We start from the raw sequence: 19,086 nt of genomic DNA, 5'->3' as shown, positions 1-19,086 counted from the left end.
AGAGAAAAACTCTACTTGTATAACTTATATCCAAATGATCTATTGTTTGTTTTTTTATTTGATAAAATTTACCTATTGCCTTTTATTTTTTTTTTTCGATGAGATTGGGAATTTTCTCGATTGAAAAAGAAAAAAAAAAAAAGAAAAAACGATAAAATTTCCTTATATTCCTTTTTTTTTTTTATTCTTTTTTGTTCGACAATGGAAGAAAAATTTAAATCTCGAATACATTGTATGAGGGGAATCTGAAAAAAGATAGATGGACTAACTGCAATAGAATATGTCAAGGGATGTGGTGGCACAGAAGAAGCACTCTTTTATATCAGATATATACATACCAAACCTCTACTTTACGTTCCTGTTTTTTTTTTTTTCCTGAGAAGAAAGAACCTATTATTATTCACTGACAAAAGAGTACTTAAACAACAAAGAAAAAAAGAAGACTTATAAGAATAATAATAAATTCAACAATAATGAGTCAAAAGCAAGAGGAATTTTTCAAACCAGTAGGTGAAGCTGCTGAAGAACTTTCAAATGAAAAGTTAGACAACAACAACAATAATGCTACCACAACAACAACTACTAAAGATACCAATAATGTCGATACTAACAACGACATTGGTTTAAAGAAAACTGGTGCAGAAGATGCTATGGGTCATCCAGTCCAGGAGATTGAATCTCTTTGTATGAATTGCCACGAAAATGGGACTACTCGTCTTTTATTGACTTCAATCCCATATTTCCGAGAAGTGGTCATCATGTCCTTTGAATGCCCACATTGTGGATTTAAAAACTCTGAGATTCAACCAGCTTCCACTATCCAAGAGTTAGGATCCAAATACCAATTGAAGGTAGAACAAAAAGAAGATTTCAATAGACAAGTCATCAAATCTGAGACAGCAACTTGTAAGTTTGTTGAATTAGATATTGAAATTCCTCCTAAGCGTGGTGTCTTGACCACCGTAGAAGGTTTATTAACTGAAATGATTGATGATTTATCTGCTGATCAAGAAGAAAGGTTAAAAGTCGATAAGAATCTACACGATCAAATTGAGGCAGTTATTAACAAAGTCAAAAGCTACATTCAATGTGAGCCAAACACACTACCACTCACTTTCATCCTTGATGATCCTGCTGGTAATTCATGGATCGAATATAAACCAGGTGAACCACAACACAAATGGTCGCATAGAGAGTATGCACGTTCAGATGAACAAAATGTTCTTGTTGGGATCTTAACTAGAGATCAACTGGAACAACGTCGTCAAGAAAAATTAAAAGCATTATCCAACCGTGGAAGAAACACTTCAGAAGCTGCAAAGGTCGAAACCACTGTTCATGGTTTCTTATCAGATTCTACTGATATTGAAAATTTTAACAATGAAGTTCAAACTTTCACAGCTAGTTGTCCATCTTGTGGTAGCTCTTGTGATACTCATATGAAACCTGTTGATATCCCACATTTCAAAGAAGTTATTATTATGTCCACCGTCTGTGATCACTGTGGCTATAAATCCAATGAAGTAAAAACTGGTGGCGCCATCCCAGAGAAAGGTAGAAGGATCACATTATATTGTGATGATCCAAGTGATCTATCTCGTGATATTTTGAAATCTGAAACATGTTTATTAAAAGTCCCTGAATTGCATTTGGATATTCAAGAAGGTACTCTAGGTGGTAGATTCACCACTTTAGAAGGGTTGTTGAAACAAGTTTATGATGAACTAGAGTCTCGTGTTTTTACTCAAACTTCTGATTCTATGGATGAAGCAACGAAAGCAAACTGGCTCAAATTCTTTGATGACTTGAAAGAGGCTTTAGCAGGCAAACGTAAATTTACCGTAATAATGGAAGATCCATTGGCTGGCTCTTATATACAAAATGTTTATGCACCAGATGAAGACCCTAATATGAAGATTGAAGATTATGAAAGAACTCCAGAACAAAACGAAGACTTAGGTTTAACTCAAATGAAAGTAGACTAAGTAGACAATACAAATTCACACATTTTTGCACATAAAACCTATTCTTATATAGATATAATATCATATTACTTCATATATCCTATTGTTTGTATAGTAATAATGTTTTTTTTTATAAATAAAGTAAATTTCCTATGACACATTTTTTTTTTTAAAAAAAGGACTGATTATGATAGAATTAACATTTTCCATCTGATGATGTTGCATATGTTGATTCCAACACTCTGTAATCACCGGAGAACTTAATAAAATATATGTGCAATAGTTAGTATAAGGTATTGTACATGATTTGATAATTTCCATAGTGTGATAATTATGTCAGATCTTGTTTAGAAGGCTTTTTTATTATTAGGAGATATGTCAGAAATAATCATCTTAGTTCAATAATTGTTAATACGGATATCAAAAAGTAAACATTAATAGTATGCCAAATTAACAATTAATAGCAACAAATTAATAAAAAGTTAATAATAAAACACCAAAGTTTTACTTATACTAATTGATTTAATTCATTCATTTGGCTATAACGACCCACACACCACTTTACAATGACACATAGATTAAGTTCATTAGAAGAATACTTTTTTTACAGAAGTACTTGGAACCTACATTCTTGTTTTTACACGGCCATTAAATTAAATAAGTTACCTACACAATCACAAATCGGTTATGCTTTACAAAAGACCATACAGAATTTTTCACAATTATATAGTAATGTACAGGCAAAAGAAGATAAGGATTGTAATGACAAATCATTATATATGACTTCATTTAAATTCGAACCAATTCGATTTGAAGATGTGGTAGAGTACAAGGATTGGAATGAGTTAAATACAAATAACATTAACTCTATCTTTAAAGAATACAATTTCCCTTATTTTAAAGAATGTCCCCTTTGGAAGTTATTAATTGTACCTAAAATAACTACTTTAATTTTAGCTGTGGACCATGTTCTTTCGGATGGGATTGGTACCATTAAATTTTGGCAATATTTTATAGAAAACCTAGGTCCTCAAATGGACAATATTAACAATCCAGTTTTGTATCACCCTGATTCCCTTACCGAACCCATTAAAGAATACGTACATCCGTACGATCTATGGCCAATTTCTAAACTTTGGAATCTGAAGAGACTCATAATACCATACTTAATTAAATATTTTCCCAACTTGGCCACGGGATCGAATTCCCAGCTCTTACAATTTAACCAATACCAATTCCCGGATAATTTGTTAAATATGAAACTTTCTAAACCTTTCAATTATCAAATTAAAAACTCTAATATACACCACATTTTAAATATACCATATTCGAAATTGAAATCAATACTTGACGATTGTAAAAAAAATCAAGTTTCATTAACATCATATATTGCTGCTGTTTTTGCTATCGTTTTGAATTCTAATATCAACAATGAAAATGCCAATACAAATAACGGATCAATATTTAAAATCGATATACCAATGAATACTAGAAGCGTGTGTCAAAATATGTTAAATATAGATCCTTCTGTACTTGAAATAGGAAATTTTATTGCAGGGTTGGAAATTAAAATAAATCGTGCAGAACTGACTAATGTATGGTGTGTAGCACAATTTATCCAATCTAATATTTTAACATTTACCAAAACTAATATCGATGATACTATTCAACAGGTGAAGTTATTGGATGTTATCCAAATTAAAGATTTCCTGTTACAGAAATTACATAATCAAGGTCCAGGAGGTACTTTTGAAATAACTAATCTTGGTTTGCAGGATTTTGCACATCATAATAATGGGTTCATTGTTGAAGATTTAATATTTGACGAACCTCAAGGAATATCTGATATTTTTACAGGTTCAATAGCCACTACTAAAAAAGGTGGAATGAACATTTGTATCAGCATTCCTGAAACAATTGACTATCAATTAAGTAATTTCTATGAGAAAGTCAATAACTATTTTGATATGTTTTAAAAGTAATGAACTATCTACAGTATAAGATACAAAAAGTATAATATATATTTCATTTAGTATTTGGAGATAACTGTCAAATAATTTTTTTATTGAGAGTTTATGCTACAATTTTGCAATTATTAATAATGTGCAAAATTATTCACTAATATAGTAATGATAGTAGGACTTATTATATGCAAATAATAGTAACTTCACCATGAAAGAATAAAAGATTTTGATCATATTTCAAACTTTTCATTTTTATTGTTTTTTTCTTTATCTGCTTCAACATCTACTATAACATTATAAACTTGTATATCCACAGATTCTTCCTGAAGTTTGTACAAATTAGATATTCCAAAAGTTGAAGTAAATATTAATGTTAAACAAAACATTGGCAATGCATCAAAAACATATAAGAACCATTCATGGCTAGAAATATAACCTGAGAATCCCTCTAAAAATTCAACAACTCTCACAATAGACCTGATCAAAATTAAAATACTGTTTATTAATAATATGAGGTTTAAGGATTTCCACGATTTTGACTTTTTTGGAATGTTATTCGATGTTTTACCTATTCTGTGGTAAAATATTATTTCGTTTATTATAAACAATCCAAAGAATGCAATTTGAACGAATAGACCAATCGTGACTAACGCAGAACCTGTGTTATGACCATTTTCTTGAGCCATAACACCACCTCCAGCACCTTGTAAAAATAAACTGAAAATATCACCAATGACAAAAATCATTGTGCTAAATTTTGCAGGCATAATCATCATTTTTTCTTCATACAATAGATATGCCATTCTACCAAATATCATATAAATCGAACCTGCAAATAAAGTTGGTGCAATTAATAATAAAATAGATTGTTCTATATAGGGACCCATTAACTCCTTATTTTTTGCTGAAACACTTCTACCAATATAACCCGCAATCTCTGTGGCACAGCCAACTAACAAAGGAATATATGCACCTGTTAATTTCCCTAAAGCATAGTACCTAGCATTTTCTAATTGAGACCAACTTTTTACCTTATATCTATTTTTACAGGTATATTTGATCACTAAAATTAATAATACAATAAAAGTAATACAGAACATTATAGTAAAGAAGATGGAAGCCCCAATCTTGGGATTATATTGATAAAACTCAAATTGATTTGAAGATGTAGTATTATTTGTTGTATTCATATTATCAACAATTTTTAATTATTAACACTCTAGAGGAAACAGTTCACTGGTTTTTTTGACTATACATAAATGATGACAAGAAATATTTTACAGAAAAAACAAAGAAAAACGGATTGAGTTTTTTACTACATCTACATATATATAAGTTATTTCTTTTGATGCTTAATTAATAATTTCATCTATAATATTTAATTAGTTTACTGCTATCCTTTGTTAAAAACAATCTCCATCTCTATAAAATTACTTTTTTTTATTTCGAAAAGGGCTGTGTGCGATCTTAATTCATAAAAAACAAAATAAAAGAAGGCTAATAAATGAGAATATATTAGAATAAAAGATAACATGCTACAGTTTCTATAATCGAAAAGTGTCCACAAAGTTAGAAATGTTGATTACAATAGAATTTGCCCTTGACCAGTATAGAGATGCCTCTAATGAAAAAAAAAAGACCTTTTTTTCATAGTAAAAATTGAAAGAGGGCTGGTATAATATTTTTTGTTATTTTTTCATTTTTTAATAAGCCACTGAAAAAACAATATGAATCATCCCCGTTTTATATGGCGTATTCTTTTGTTCTTTTTAGGTGAATTTTTTTAGCAGACGCGTATGGAAGGTATTGTTTTTACACTGGGAGTTTAAACATAGCCCAAGAATCGAGGGAAGATAATATCAGCAAAGATATCTTAAGTAAAACAACTAACTATCACAATGGTTGTATTTTCTGTTGTAATAGTTTTAAACAGAGAGACAGTTTACAGTAATAACTACCACACCTATAGTCTATTACACCTGCTACTAAAAGAAATATGTATTATTATTATTATTATTATTATTATTATTATTATTAATATTGTTGTTGTTGTTTTTGTTATCTTCGATATCTATCTGTAACACTTGCATCTCTGTTCATTTCGGAAATAGTGAATCAAGAGAAATTTTTAAAAATAATATAACTAATGTACAATGTACTTTAACTAAATCCTAATTTATTATCTTGCTTTTCTTTTTCATTACGATTTCTACATCGCAATATAATCTTAATACATTCCTTTTACTGTAAAACTCACTAACATGGACATAGACACACGTACATCCACCCTTATACAATAAGAACTCAAGATAGTATGCCTTTCTTTGAACCTTTTTTTTGCTCTTTCCCATTTTCTTAATATCAATTTACCTGTCAAAAATCAAACCTTATGTGACAATATTTTTTCCCCTTTACTAATTAAATCTTTTCACATTATTAATATCTAAATATATAATTATAACACACAAATGAATAAACAGACATGCTATAAACTTGTATATATATAAAAAAAACCTTATCTGACTAGTGAAATAATTAAAAGACAAAACAAAAACATTATAAAAAATGTTAACAAAATAATTAAAATAGTACTATGACAAAAGTTTATTTTTAATCTTCCCATTTTATTACAAGGGAGAAAGTTAATCCTTCCTTTTTATATTCATTTATTCAATTGCTTTTTTTAAAGCGCTTTTCCTTAAGTACACACATACATATATTGAACATAAGAATAGTAAAATATCTGTTTTCCTGACAAACCTATTAGCCTTTCATTTGTAGTACGGAAAAAAAGACTTACTCAAATATCATAAAAATAACCCGATAAGGGATCTGGTTTAAAGATCTAATTAACTACAGTAGTTTCTAAATATATGCTAATATGTAATTTTATATTTCTTACTTAAATAACACAGCTGAACTAGCTGTAGGATATTCATATATATAAACTCACTGTTTGTCATTTTATATAATTTACAAAGTTTGCACTTATAAATCTTTCTCCAGTTAGAGTGAAAATGAAAATATCACTATATAACGTTGGAATTCTGCTCTAGCATAGCCACATAATAGCTGAAATATAAAGAAAAAATTGTTCAAATTGAGGGACACTCTATTTCTAACTGTTGGGAATTAAATTGTAGAAGAGTTGTGAAGAGTGTAGTATAAAGGCGTAAACTAAAAATGTATATTATTACTTGACTAACCAATAAATGTCACTATTGAACTCTAAGAATATGAAATATGAATAAGTCTAAATCATTAAGCTCTACCACATTAGAAGATTTTGCACAGTACACTGCACGAAAAAACTTACATATTTATGAGAAAAAATGAGACAAATTAAATTCTTGAAAAAAACACCCATACATATTAGTGACGTTCACTAAACATCCGTACATTTTATAATTTTTGTAATTTTTTTCAGTACAAACATTTTTATTTTTTCTTTAGATCCGAGGCTACACTGTCTTGCAATTTCGAAGTTGTAACAATTTTCCTGAAGACTTAACGGACGACGAACGTAGCAAAATTGAATAAACCAGAATCAGTAGGAATAAAACTTTCTTTTATGATGCGAGGGGAAGAAGTAATAAACTTCTTTCTAAGATAATCCTTTACCAGCTGTAGCCTCAATGAGTACACATACGTGGACTTATTGCTCTCTCTGTCTAGACCAAAGAACATTAGACTAAGCATCTTCTGTCTAGAGTATTGTTGCAAGTTTATTCCTCAGGACGTCACAAGGAGGGCTGGTGAGAATTCTACCGTTTGATTTACCAAACCTGTGTTTTGTCGAAACGGATTGGCAAGAACAGAGAAACTGTGTGCACGATGGTTACTGGAATAAGCCCTCTCCATATTGAATACTGCTGTAAGCCAACAATACAGACCCTTCCAGAATCAAATAACAAAAAAAGGATAGTTGGAACCGATTTTGTACAATAGCCTACGAAGGTTATATGAGGAGGAGATCTTGATATTTAGCAGTACTTATTACTATGTAGTAACGTCTTTTCAACGTAAAGAGTAAGCAAACCGATAGAGTAGAGAAGAAGATAAAAATGTCCTTACCAGCTACATTTGACTTAACTCCAGAAGATGCCCAATTATTATTGGCTGCTAACGCTCACTTAGGTGCCAGAAACGTTCAAGTATGTTATGATTTAGTTAGATAAAAAACAAAGATAAATTGAGATAAGAGAAATATACGCATAATAGTATCAACAAGGCTAACCATATACGTATGCAAGAGTATTCTGTGGTCATTAATGTTTTTAACCAATTTTTTACCGTAAATAAGTAGGCAAAAAAAAAGAATATGGTCACAATCAGCAAATATCCATTTTACAGAGGAACTGAGTTTAAGAGTTCAATTGAAATAGGAATTTACTACATATAAAATATGATCTCATTATCTATTGGAGTATATAATATTCAAGTAAGGAAGATTTACTAACATTGACTTTGTATCTGAATTATGCTTGTCTTTGACAATTTATAATCGATGATATGGAATAATTTGTTTTTCTAATTACAGGTTCACCAAGAACCATACGTTCACGAAGCCAGACCAGATGGTGTCCACGTCATTAACATTGGTAAGACCTGGGAAAAGATTGTCTTAGCTGCCAGAATCATTGCTGCTATTCCAAATGCTGAAGATGTCGTTGCCATTTCTTCTAGAACCTACGGTCAAAGAGCTGTCTTGAAGTTCGCTGCTCACACTGGTGCTACTGCCATTGCTGGTAGATTCACTCCAGGTTCTTTCACTAACTACATCACTCGTTCTTTCAAGGAACCAAGATTAGTTATTGTTACTGACCCAAGATCTGATGCTCAAGCTATCAAGGAAGCTTCCTACGTTAACATCCCAGTTATTGCCTTAACTGACTTAGACTCTCCATCCGAATACGTTGACGTTGCTATTCCATGTAACAACAGAGGTAAGCACTCCATCGGTTTAATCTGGTACTTATTAGCTAGAGAAGTCTTAAGATTAAGAGGTGCTTTAGTCGACAGAACTCAACCATGGTCTATCATGCCAGATTTATACTTCTACAGAAACCCAGAAGAAATTGAGCAACAAGCTGCTGAAGAACAAGCTGCTCAAGCCGCTGAAGAAGAAGCTACTGAAGAAGTTGCTGAAGAACACGCTGCTGCTGAAGAATGGGCTGAAGAAACCACCGAAGCCGCTGCTGAATGGTAATTGTAGTTACTTGACAGGGTCATTTTCTTAAGTTATTATTATTATCACTAATACTGTTAAATATATAAATTAAATAAAAAATATACAACGTCACTTTACAATATTCAGGTATCTTTGAAATATCTGTATATATCTTATATATTTCACAGGAGGGTATAGTGAAGTTGTTACAAGGGAAAAACGTAATACCATGTTACATCCTCGTTAGTGTTAATAATTTCTGATATGCGGTTATGCTCCTTTGTTCATACATATGTGCAACAAAGGCCCTTATTTCTTGTTTACTTCACTTGGTTATGCTATATTCATAAATACTTGTGTAACACGCATCATATTTTGTTTCCTTGCGTCTTGTCTGTGCCAGTATTTTTATTTCTGATCTTTGAGTCTTAGCTTGCTTTCTTGAAATCTGGGAATTTAAGCTTTCGAAAGAAAAAAAAACGGGAAAATGAATAAGGAAAAACTGAAAACAAAATAATACAAAAAGCCGTGATTTGATGGCAATAGACCAATATGTAAAGCGCAACTCATTTTATGTACATTAATGTCTAAGCTAAAATAACACCAATAACACTACTTCTTAAGGTGTGCATTTCAAGTCTATTGATAAAAAAAATGGCTATTCCAAAGGAAAGATTATTAAAACTTTATGGACTATCGGCAAAAATCTTTGAGCAAAATTTTAATCCTACAGGAGTAAGGACGGGTTCATATATTCTTTCCAAAAGGTTGAAAGGTCCTGCAGTCGCAGGTTATTATGGTAACCCAGACTGGATTAAGTTTAAGAATTTGTCTACCTTGTTTCCAGATGTGGATTTTGTTGATCCTGTTGAACAATATAGATTGAACAAAGTTAGTGATTTGAAACATCGTGGTAAAGGTGCACCAAAAAAGACAAAGAAGAGCGACGCTACTCCTAAAAAAGGTAAGGGTAAGAATTAGATATATATTTTTAAACTCAACTGGACAAATGTTAATTATATTATATCCGCTCCTCTGCTTGCCAATAATTAATATATACATTTTAATGCACACCTAATATTATCACATATACACACATATATATAATTATTTAATTGATTCACTATCCATATTCATACATGCCTTCTGTAAATATATAAACTAAAAAATGAAAATATAATAACAATCATTATAATCACTATTATTTTCATGTAAATTGCTTCATACTGGTATTGTATCAAATATTTGTTTAAATGTCTCATTAATATTTACTGGTTCTTTAGGTAAAGAAGAATACAAAACCTGATATAACTTGTGCCTATCCATTATAATCGGTCTGCCTTTAATTATATTAATCAACGTATGAATAGAACAGTAATTATCTAAGATTCGATTCAAAACCATAGTAAATGGTTTAAATAACATTCCCATTTTTAATGGATTATTCCTTAAAAATAAATAAGACCCATTTGTAGTCAATTTTAGGTCAAAGGATATACCACCAGGTAACCTCTTTGGGTCCTTCATACGTAGTAATAAAGCAAAAAGAGGAAAGTGGTTAATCAAAGTTATTACTGCTTCAAAACTAATCTCTGCATATATCAGTAAAATTCTCAAACCAGTATAACTAACATAAAAAGCAAGAATTGTTGGGGTTAAATAGACCATGATAATGAAAAGTAACATCCCCATCAGTAATTGATCTAATTCAAAATGATTAAAATCTATTCTATTACGTAATTTGTTCTTCTTTTTCCCTCTAAACAAATAATATAAGTTAGTCATTGCATTTAATTGCCATGCATATAATTTATTAATGATATGATAAAATAAAAATATATGAAAACCGCACAGCGACAAAAAGTCAACAACTAATGATAGTCCAAAAGTAGCACCAACAAAGGACATAACATTACTGTTCCAGTTAATTAACTTTCTTAAAGTTTCTACCTCAGTCAAAGGTTCTATTATATGTAAGTATGAGAAATCAATAATCCAAAGAAACAATTCACTTAAGAAATGTGTTAGCTCGGCATTTAATTTTATACCAAATGGATTATCTGCAAGACCAATAGTCACCTTTTTAACAAAATCATAGAGACAGTATCGTATTTTCCCATGAAGACAATTAACTAAATAATCTTGATTTTCAAACATTAAAGCCCCTAATATTAATCCAAAGGAAATATCGTTAATTATCAACCAAATGGTATTATAAAAACGAATATAGTCTGGATAAAACTGACATGGTAGTTGTAGTTCATTATCATTATTGAAAGTTTCAACTTTTGGCAACGATTCAGTTAGAACTTTTTTTTGATTAATCCTTAAAAATTGCACAGGAAAATAACATATTTGCTGACACCGAAGGTCTATTTGCCTTATGGTTACAGATATTTTCAAGAAAAAGGACATAAAACCATTTAGTAATTTGGATACTTGACTTGCAACAAAACAAATAAACATTGACATGATGAGATACATTTTAAAACAGTAAACATATATACGAGTTTCCATCAACAAATCTATAAATCTGGAAATCACAATAGTTTTACTTTCATCTCGACAAAAAGACAATTGACAAAATTTTCTTTTGAAATCTGATAAATATTTATAATAAAGATTGATTTGATCAATATCGCTTTTTAACCTGGCCTTATCCACTTGATACTTTTTATAGTCCAATAATTTTTGAATGCCCCCTGATGATGGCTTACAGTTTTCCTGCCTTTCTGGCAATGTCAACAATATTGGTTCTAAAGATAAAAATTGCATAAGTTTCAAATTAGGCGCTTCATATTTAATTACCCAAGTTTTCTCATCCACCAAAAGCCATTCATTACCAAAACACCTTGCGACACAATAATATGGAGGTAAAATTGACCCAGTAAACCCAGGTTTCCTGAAGGTAGCTCCTGAGATCACATCTAAAACCAAATAATTACCACTTTCTAACCTTACCGAGATTGCATATAGTTCTTTGTTATCATGTAGTAAACCCTTCAGATAAAGATGATTAGGCCAGAATATGTAATAAATCATTATATAAGCATCAAAAGAATCAGACTTTAATTATATTTATAATTATTTCATCTACCACAGAAGCAACACCTGCATAGATACTTGTTCGTTGCATACATGCGTTTTACTATATTAGTATTTCTTCATATCAAAAGATAGATCAAATCTTCCCTTTGATCGTTTTAATGTATATTTGAATTTTTTTTTCACTTTGTTTCCAAATATAGAAAACGCGAAAGAATTAACCTTTGAAAAAATTGAATCACCGCTAATAATAATCATACATATCTAACAATACCTAATTAGACAAATAAAATGAATAAATGAAATAAACATTTCCCCGTTCATGGTTACTTAATGTGAATTAGGAGTTCTTATTGTCAATTAATTAATTTAAATTCATGTTATTAAACTCATCTATATTATTGACAAATTACTATTTCATCATATTGATCGACTAAAAGTTTCAAATATATCTCACAAAATTTGTGAATAAGTTATTACAGATCTATTTACTAATTAAAACATAAACTAAATTTCTAATTATAATTCTATTTCTTTCTATTATCACCTTGTTTTTTTACAAATGAGTGAACAGACAAGAGAACTTACTGGTCCATTTGAACCAAAATCTTTATCAAGAACTAATACTGGTGAAAATATAATCACTGATATCAATCTATATCAACCAAATATACCATCGCTGCAAATATCACCTCCTAAAATAGAACAAGATGCTATATCACAAACATCAGTTAATGACTCCCAAGATAAACTAACTAACACGTCTACAGATAATAAAAATATGTTTCAAATGGCAAATTTGTTTAGAAATCAAACAAATAATAAGTCAACAAAAAAATTCCCTAATTTATCCTTAAAAACTGGACTACACGTTCGAACTAGTAACGAAGAAAATGAAACATCACTTAATCTGGCACCAATCCCACCATCAAGTGGTTCTTTCATCCCATCTCCTCTTACACCTATCACAAATATATCTAATATGCTTCGAAGGCCGCGAGAAAATAGCAACAAATCGGGATCTACTTCTAGATCACGGCCAATATCAAGGTCAGTATCAATAACAAGTAAAGAAACTAAAATTAGTGATGCTGCACCACGATCAGCTAAAGTATTATCTTTCATAGCTGCAGATGATATGGATGAATTTGAAGATATTGAGAGAGGCTTTAGAAGTGCAGTTGACGATAAAGGTTTTGGTTGGTTACCACAGATCTCAAATGAAGACAATTACAGCGATGAAGATAATATTGATGAAGATGATATACAACAACCAAATAGGTTTTTATGGAAACAGCAGACTCAAGCACAGGAAGACTTAAAAAATTCTAATAACTATAATGAACTTAGGGATACTAATCAAAAAGATGTATCTGAAAATATCCCAGTCCAGGAATCATCTCTTCGAAATGAATTAGCAAAGGATGGTTCTAGCATTGTCCATTGGGAAGGTTCGTTAATTCTAGCTAAAAGCGATCTAAAGAAAGATAACGAAAAAATTATTGCAGATGAAATAGTATATGAAACTACTGAATCATTAGTTGGAATGGTTCCTGATTTTGATAAGCCATTGAAAGGCATGAAGAAACCATTAAGATTATATGGTAATTCGCTAAATTTTTTGCAATCTACAAGCCATATACGATTAAAATTAGCTAATATACATCAAAAAAATGTTACTAAAAGGGCCTATATCATTTTATTACTATTATTTACGTGTCTTTTAGCATACAGAACATATCAACCACTGAATCATAATTTTTTGTATAGATTTCATTCCTGGGCTGATTATCTAATATTTATCATATATGTTGTTTTTACAACTCATGATGTAACTAAGATTTTAGCTTTTGGTTTCTGGGACGATTCTGAAATGTTTGCTGCACATGGAAAAGAGTACATATCTATTTTGGAACGATGTGGAGTTATTCAATTATATGAATTTTTAGTTAATAAATATGGAAGGGACTTTATTGATTTATTATTACCATTTAAAATCAAGACATCTAAAGAAAGAAAAAAAAGACAAGAAATAATAAGAAATCATTATTCAAATATAGAAGAACCTGGTTTGACTATTGACGATTTTGAAACTCCAAGAGCATTTGCCAGATCATCATGGAACAGAATAGATCTTGTATCTACGATTTGTTTTTGGATTGGATTATTCATATCTATTAAGAATGTTGATAATAAAAAAGGTGTTCGAATATTTAAACCTCTTGCTTTATTAAGAATTTTAAGACTTTTAAATACAGATACCGGTGTCTCATCCATATTAAGAACATTGAAATATGGTATCCCTCAGTTAATTAATGTTGGTTCTATGTTGGTCTATTTTTGGGTATTTTTTGCTATTCTTGGAGTTCAGTTATTTCAAGGTTCTTTCAGAAGGCAGTGCGTATGGATCAACCCAAACAATCCAACCGAAACCTACCAGTATGACATGCAATTCTGTGGTGGTTATCTTGATCCTGTTTCAAAGAAACCATTACCATATATTTACAGTGATGGATCCTCGGGAGGGCGCTCTAAAGGATTTTTATGCCCAGTCAATTCAGAGTGTATCTCAAATGCAAATCCATATAATGGTAGGGTCAGCTTTGATAATATTATAAATTCTATGGAACTAATTTTTGTTATAATGAGTGCAAATACTTTTACTGATTTGATGTATTATACAATGGATTCTGACGAAATGGCTGCTGCGTTATTTTTTATTGTTTGCATCTTTGTTTTGACTATATGGATGATGAATTTATTGATCGCTGTTTTAGTTTCATCTTATGACTTAGCCTATGAAAAACATAGAAAAAAGAAACTTGAAAAGCATAATTACAATAATTGGCTCCTAGGATTTATAAGAGGTTATTGGCAATATTTTAAGGTAAAAGCATCTTCAACTCCATTACCAGATTGGTCCATTAAATCTATCTATTGGTACAATCAATTCAAATGGATATTTGTGTTACTTATTTTTACTGATTTGATTGCTAAGGCATGTATTAGTGAAAATTCTGATGAGGCTTACCTTTTCAAAGTTAAAAGGATCGATTGGGGTGTATCTATTGCCTTATTTGTAGAGAGTATCTTGAGAATAATACTCTACTTTCCTAATATGTGGAAATTTTTGGTTAAATTGGATTATGTCTACGATTTCATAATTTCCATTATCACACTGATTATTAGTAGTATGGCTGTTACAGGACGTATAGGTTATGTTTATTACTGGTTATCAATTTTTCAGATTTCAAGATTTTATCGTGTTATTACAACCATAAGCGTTGTTAAGAATCTATGGAGTATCGTATTGAAAAATGGTGTTTTAATTTGGAATTTATCATCTTTTTACTTTTTCTTTTTATTTTTAGTGGCAATTATTATGTCAGTATATTTTGAAGGTGTTGTTCCTAGTGATCAAGTTGATGATAATGCTTTTGCCATGTATTCATTGCCAAACTCTTTTCTTTCATTGTTTATTATAGGTTCTACAGAAAACTGGACTAATATTTTGTATATTGTCCAACAATATTCACCAAATATTTCGTCTGCATTTTTTTCTACTGTTTTTTTAATCACTTGGTTTATTTTATCTAATTCAGTAGTCTTGAATATCTTCATTGCTTTGATATCAGAAAGTTTGGAAACTGATGAAGCTCAAAAACGATTATTACAAATAAAACATTATCTACAAAAGGTTTATCCACGAAAGATTCAAGAGTATACACATGCATCATTAATGCAACGTATACGTAAAAAATTTTTTGATAAAAGTAATGTATCTGATACTAAAGATTTTAAACAATTTCTAATGAGAGGTACCGCAATCATGAATATAGCTCATAATATGGATGAATTAGCAGAAGAAATGAGACAAAAGCAAAACAATACACCGAATCCTACTAAAAAGAATATATTTATGAAATATCTCAGCAGTAAAATAAATTTCAAAGCATATGAAAATATTTGGAAACCTTTTTCCAAAAACCCATTTTATAGAAAGACTGAAGTGATATTCACTGAAAAAGTAAACAACGAAGAAAGATCATACATATTACAACTTAATGAGTATGAAGAGGAAAAATTAGCATATCTAAAAAAGCATCCCACTTTTAATTACAGCTATTTTCTATTTTCTCCTAAACATAATTTCAGAAGATTTTGTCAAAGATTAGTTCCCCCCAGTGTCGGAAAGAGAACAGATGGAATCCGATTTTATGATGATGAAACTGATTTATACACCCAAAAAAAATTTTTCCATAAAGTGGAAAGAGATTTATTTATTGGACTATACGCCATCCTAACTGTTCTCTTAGTGGTTACATCGTGCTTAGTTACCCCTTTATTTAGAAAAATCCATAATATTAGTGTGTGGGGATGGCCTCTATATATAGACTGTGCTTTTGTATCAATGTTTTCCATCGAGTTCATAGTAAAAACAGTTGCTGACGGATTTATTTATTCCCCTAATGCTTACTTAAGAAATCCATGGAATGCTATTGATTTTGTGGTTCTTTTATATATATGGATATATTTTATCACATTCTTAAGAAATGAAGGTAATCTTTCAAGGCTTTTTAGAGGTTCATCTGCATTAAGAGCTCTGCGTTGTTTAACGATTAGTAATACTGCCAGACAAACGTTTCATATGGTGATTTTTCAAGGTGGGAGAAAACTATTCCAAGCAGCTCTGGTATCTCTTAGTTTATTATTTCCATTTACTGTATGGGGAATTGGGTTGTTTAGAAATCGTCTAGGAACTTGTAATGATAGTAATGTAGGCTTATCAGGCTGTTACAATGAATATACTAATACAGTTTTCCAATGGGACGTAATCATGCCAAGAGTATATTCTCAACCATATCTTTATTTAGATTCATTCCCCAGTGCATTTAAATCTCTTTATGAAATTATATCATTAGAAGGATGGGTAGATCTTCTTACGAATTTAATGAATTCTACTGGGGTTGGTACAATCCCGAAACCATGGAGTAACCCAGCAAGTGCCATATTTCTACTTCTTTTCAACTTCCTAAGTATGGTTTTTATGCTGAATCTTTTTGTTTCTTTTATTATTAAGAATTATGCCGAAAATACAGGTGCTGCATATTATACCAGTGAAGAAAAGGCTTGGTTGGAGTCTAAAAAAATGCTGTCACAAGCCAAACCTAAAGCAATTCCTAATCTATTTGAAATGTCTGGTCTCAGAAGAATTATATATTTTGCAGCTGTGGAAAAGAAGAATTTCTTATATGCAACATTTTTACAAGTTGTTCTATATATGCATATTATTGTCCTTTTATGCCTGTCATATGAAAAAGATAATTCTATAACAAAGTTCAGCCAGATTTATTTCATATTCTCAACGACAGTTTTCCTTCTTCAGGAATTACTTCATATATACGGCGAAGGGCTACGGCTTTATACTCGTCAAATATGGAATTGCATCCGTTTTTGTATTGTTTATGTTGCATTTTTATTATCGGTGATTGGTTTCCATGTTCCGTACAATAGCACTGCATTTCATAATGTCAAAGATATTTTCCAATTAATCATTTTTATATTCATTATACCTCAAAGTGATATGCTTTCTGAATTACTAGAAACAGCAGCGGCAAGTTTACCATCTATTCTGTCATTAACATATACGTGGGGGATCTTATTCCTTGTTTATGCTATGGCATTGAATCAAATTTTTGGTTTAACCCGATTAGGTCCTAATACAACAGATAATATAAATTTCAGAACAATAACAAAAACTCTTATTGTATTATTCCGTTGTAGTTTTGGTGAAGGTTGGAATTATATTATGGACGATTTCACAGTTGATTTACCATATTGTTATCAAGACGCTGTTACAAAAACTAGTGATTGTGGTTCTGCTCAATATGCATACCTATTATTAATGTCATGGAACATTCTATCCATGTATATTTTTCTTAATATGTTCATTTCGTTGGTTATTGGTAATTTTAGCTATGTTTATCGAAAAGTGAGTTCCAAATCGCCTGTGGATAGGACAGAAATCAACAAATATATTGATGCATGGTGTAAATTTGATGCGGATGGGACTGGTGAGTTAGAATTTTCCCAATTACCTAAACTAATGCATTCATTTGATGGAACATTATCCTTCAAACTCTGGGAAGGACCATTGACTGTGAAAAACTTGGTTAATAATTATATGAAAGTGAACCCAAATGATCCATATGACGTTAAAGTCGATCTTGACGGTTTAAATAGAACATTGAATACTATTAATAAAGCTAAGATGATTTATAAAAGACTTCAATACAGACGGTTTATTCAAGAAATGAATTACACCCATGGTTATGAAGGTGTTATTAAGTTTAATAGTCTATTAGAAAGTATCCCGTTATACACAGTGTACAATCCAAGAGAATGCCTAGGTATTGATCTTTATGTCAGATATCTTTACACGTTAAATAAGGTTGATAAGTATCTTGAAAATGAAAAAAATGTGGATGTGTTAGATATGATTGTTGTTAAATGGAAATATCTTTTAAGAAAGCGTAATAAAAAATATGTTCAACAGATGAATGTCCCAGAAGATCCAAATAACTTAAGCATAGTTGTTTCAAATCCCTTTAATGATCCAATTGATAATACTAACAAAGAATATTTACCGTTGACTACTCCTAAAATGGATTTTGGTATTAATAAATTCAGATGGTCTCCTAGAATGAACAACCAAAGCCAAAGCTCGGACAATTTTAATACGTCGCCACGCTTTGATTGGACTACTAATATGGATGATAATAATATTAAATAGAATCTATTATTTTAATATTGTCGAATAAAAATGCCAACAGTGTATATACAAAAAAGATTAAATAAATAAAAAAAAAACATTTTATATATTCATCCTCATTTGAGATTTTCACTTTTAACGTATATATAAAATTTATTACACATTGGATAT

At 30.5% G+C, this 19,086-nt stretch overlaps 7 protein-coding genes across 7 annotated transcripts; 5 read left to right on the top strand and 2 right to left on the bottom strand.

Annotated features, from left to right (window-relative positions):
• Window positions 1-473: 473 nt before the first annotated feature.
• Window positions 474-1,985, top strand: ZPR1 (zinc finger-containing protein ZPR1; the record flags this gene model as incomplete). Its single annotated transcript, XM_064856985.1, has 1 exon — window positions 474-1,985. The coding sequence occupies one exon, from the start codon at window positions 474-476 to the stop codon at window positions 1,983-1,985; it is 1,512 nt and encodes a 503-aa protein (XP_064716118.1).
• Window positions 1,986-2,530: 545 nt separating this feature from the next.
• On the top strand, window positions 2,531-3,940 carry SLI1 (N-acetyltransferase; the record flags this gene model as incomplete). Its single annotated transcript, XM_064856984.1, has 1 exon — window positions 2,531-3,940. The coding sequence occupies one exon, from the start codon at window positions 2,531-2,533 to the stop codon at window positions 3,938-3,940; it is 1,410 nt and encodes a 469-aa protein (XP_064716117.1).
• A 218-nt stretch (window positions 3,941-4,158) lies between these two features.
• On the bottom strand, window positions 4,159-5,118 carry RTA1 (Rta1p; the record flags this gene model as incomplete). The annotated part of the gene is made up of 1 exon (XM_064856983.1): window positions 4,159-5,118. One exon carries the CDS (start codon window positions 5,116-5,118, stop codon window positions 4,159-4,161), a length of 960 nt encoding a protein of 319 aa, XP_064716116.1.
• Window positions 5,119-7,992: 2,874 nt separating this feature from the next.
• On the top strand, window positions 7,993-9,137 carry RPS0A (40S ribosomal protein uS2 RPS0A; the record flags this gene model as incomplete). Its single annotated transcript, XM_064856982.1, has 2 exons — window positions 7,993-8,082; window positions 8,469-9,137. The coding sequence occupies 2 exons, from the start codon at window positions 7,993-7,995 to the stop codon at window positions 9,135-9,137; spliced, it is 759 nt and encodes a 252-aa protein (XP_064716115.1).
• Window positions 9,138-9,752: 615 nt separating this feature from the next.
• Window positions 9,753-10,079, top strand: RSM27 (mitochondrial 37S ribosomal protein mS33 RSM27; the record flags this gene model as incomplete). The annotated part of the gene is made up of 1 exon (XM_064856981.1): window positions 9,753-10,079. One exon carries the CDS (start codon window positions 9,753-9,755, stop codon window positions 10,077-10,079), a length of 327 nt encoding a protein of 108 aa, XP_064716114.1.
• Window positions 10,080-10,319: 240 nt separating this feature from the next.
• GPI1 (phosphatidylinositol N-acetylglucosaminyltransferase) lies at window positions 10,320-12,140 on the bottom strand (the record flags this gene model as incomplete). The annotated part of the gene is made up of 1 exon (XM_064856980.1): window positions 10,320-12,140. One exon carries the CDS (start codon window positions 12,138-12,140, stop codon window positions 10,320-10,322), a length of 1,821 nt encoding a protein of 606 aa, XP_064716113.1.
• A 565-nt stretch (window positions 12,141-12,705) lies between these two features.
• CCH1 (calcium channel protein CCH1) lies at window positions 12,706-18,936 on the top strand (the record flags this gene model as incomplete). The annotated part of the gene is made up of 1 exon (XM_064856979.1): window positions 12,706-18,936. The coding sequence occupies one exon, from the start codon at window positions 12,706-12,708 to the stop codon at window positions 18,934-18,936; it is 6,231 nt and encodes a 2,076-aa protein (XP_064716112.1).
• Between the last annotated feature and the right edge of the window lie 150 nt (window positions 18,937-19,086).

This window comes from Arxiozyma heterogenica (assembly GCF_036370985.1).
Source record: "Arxiozyma heterogenica strain weizmannii chromosome Unknown scaffold_11, whole genome shotgun sequence".
Classification (NCBI taxonomy): domain Eukaryota; kingdom Fungi; phylum Ascomycota; class Saccharomycetes; order Saccharomycetales; family Saccharomycetaceae; genus Arxiozyma; species Arxiozyma heterogenica.
Note: the sequence above shows the minus strand (reverse complement) of the source record. Positions and strands in the feature narration are given on the sequence as shown.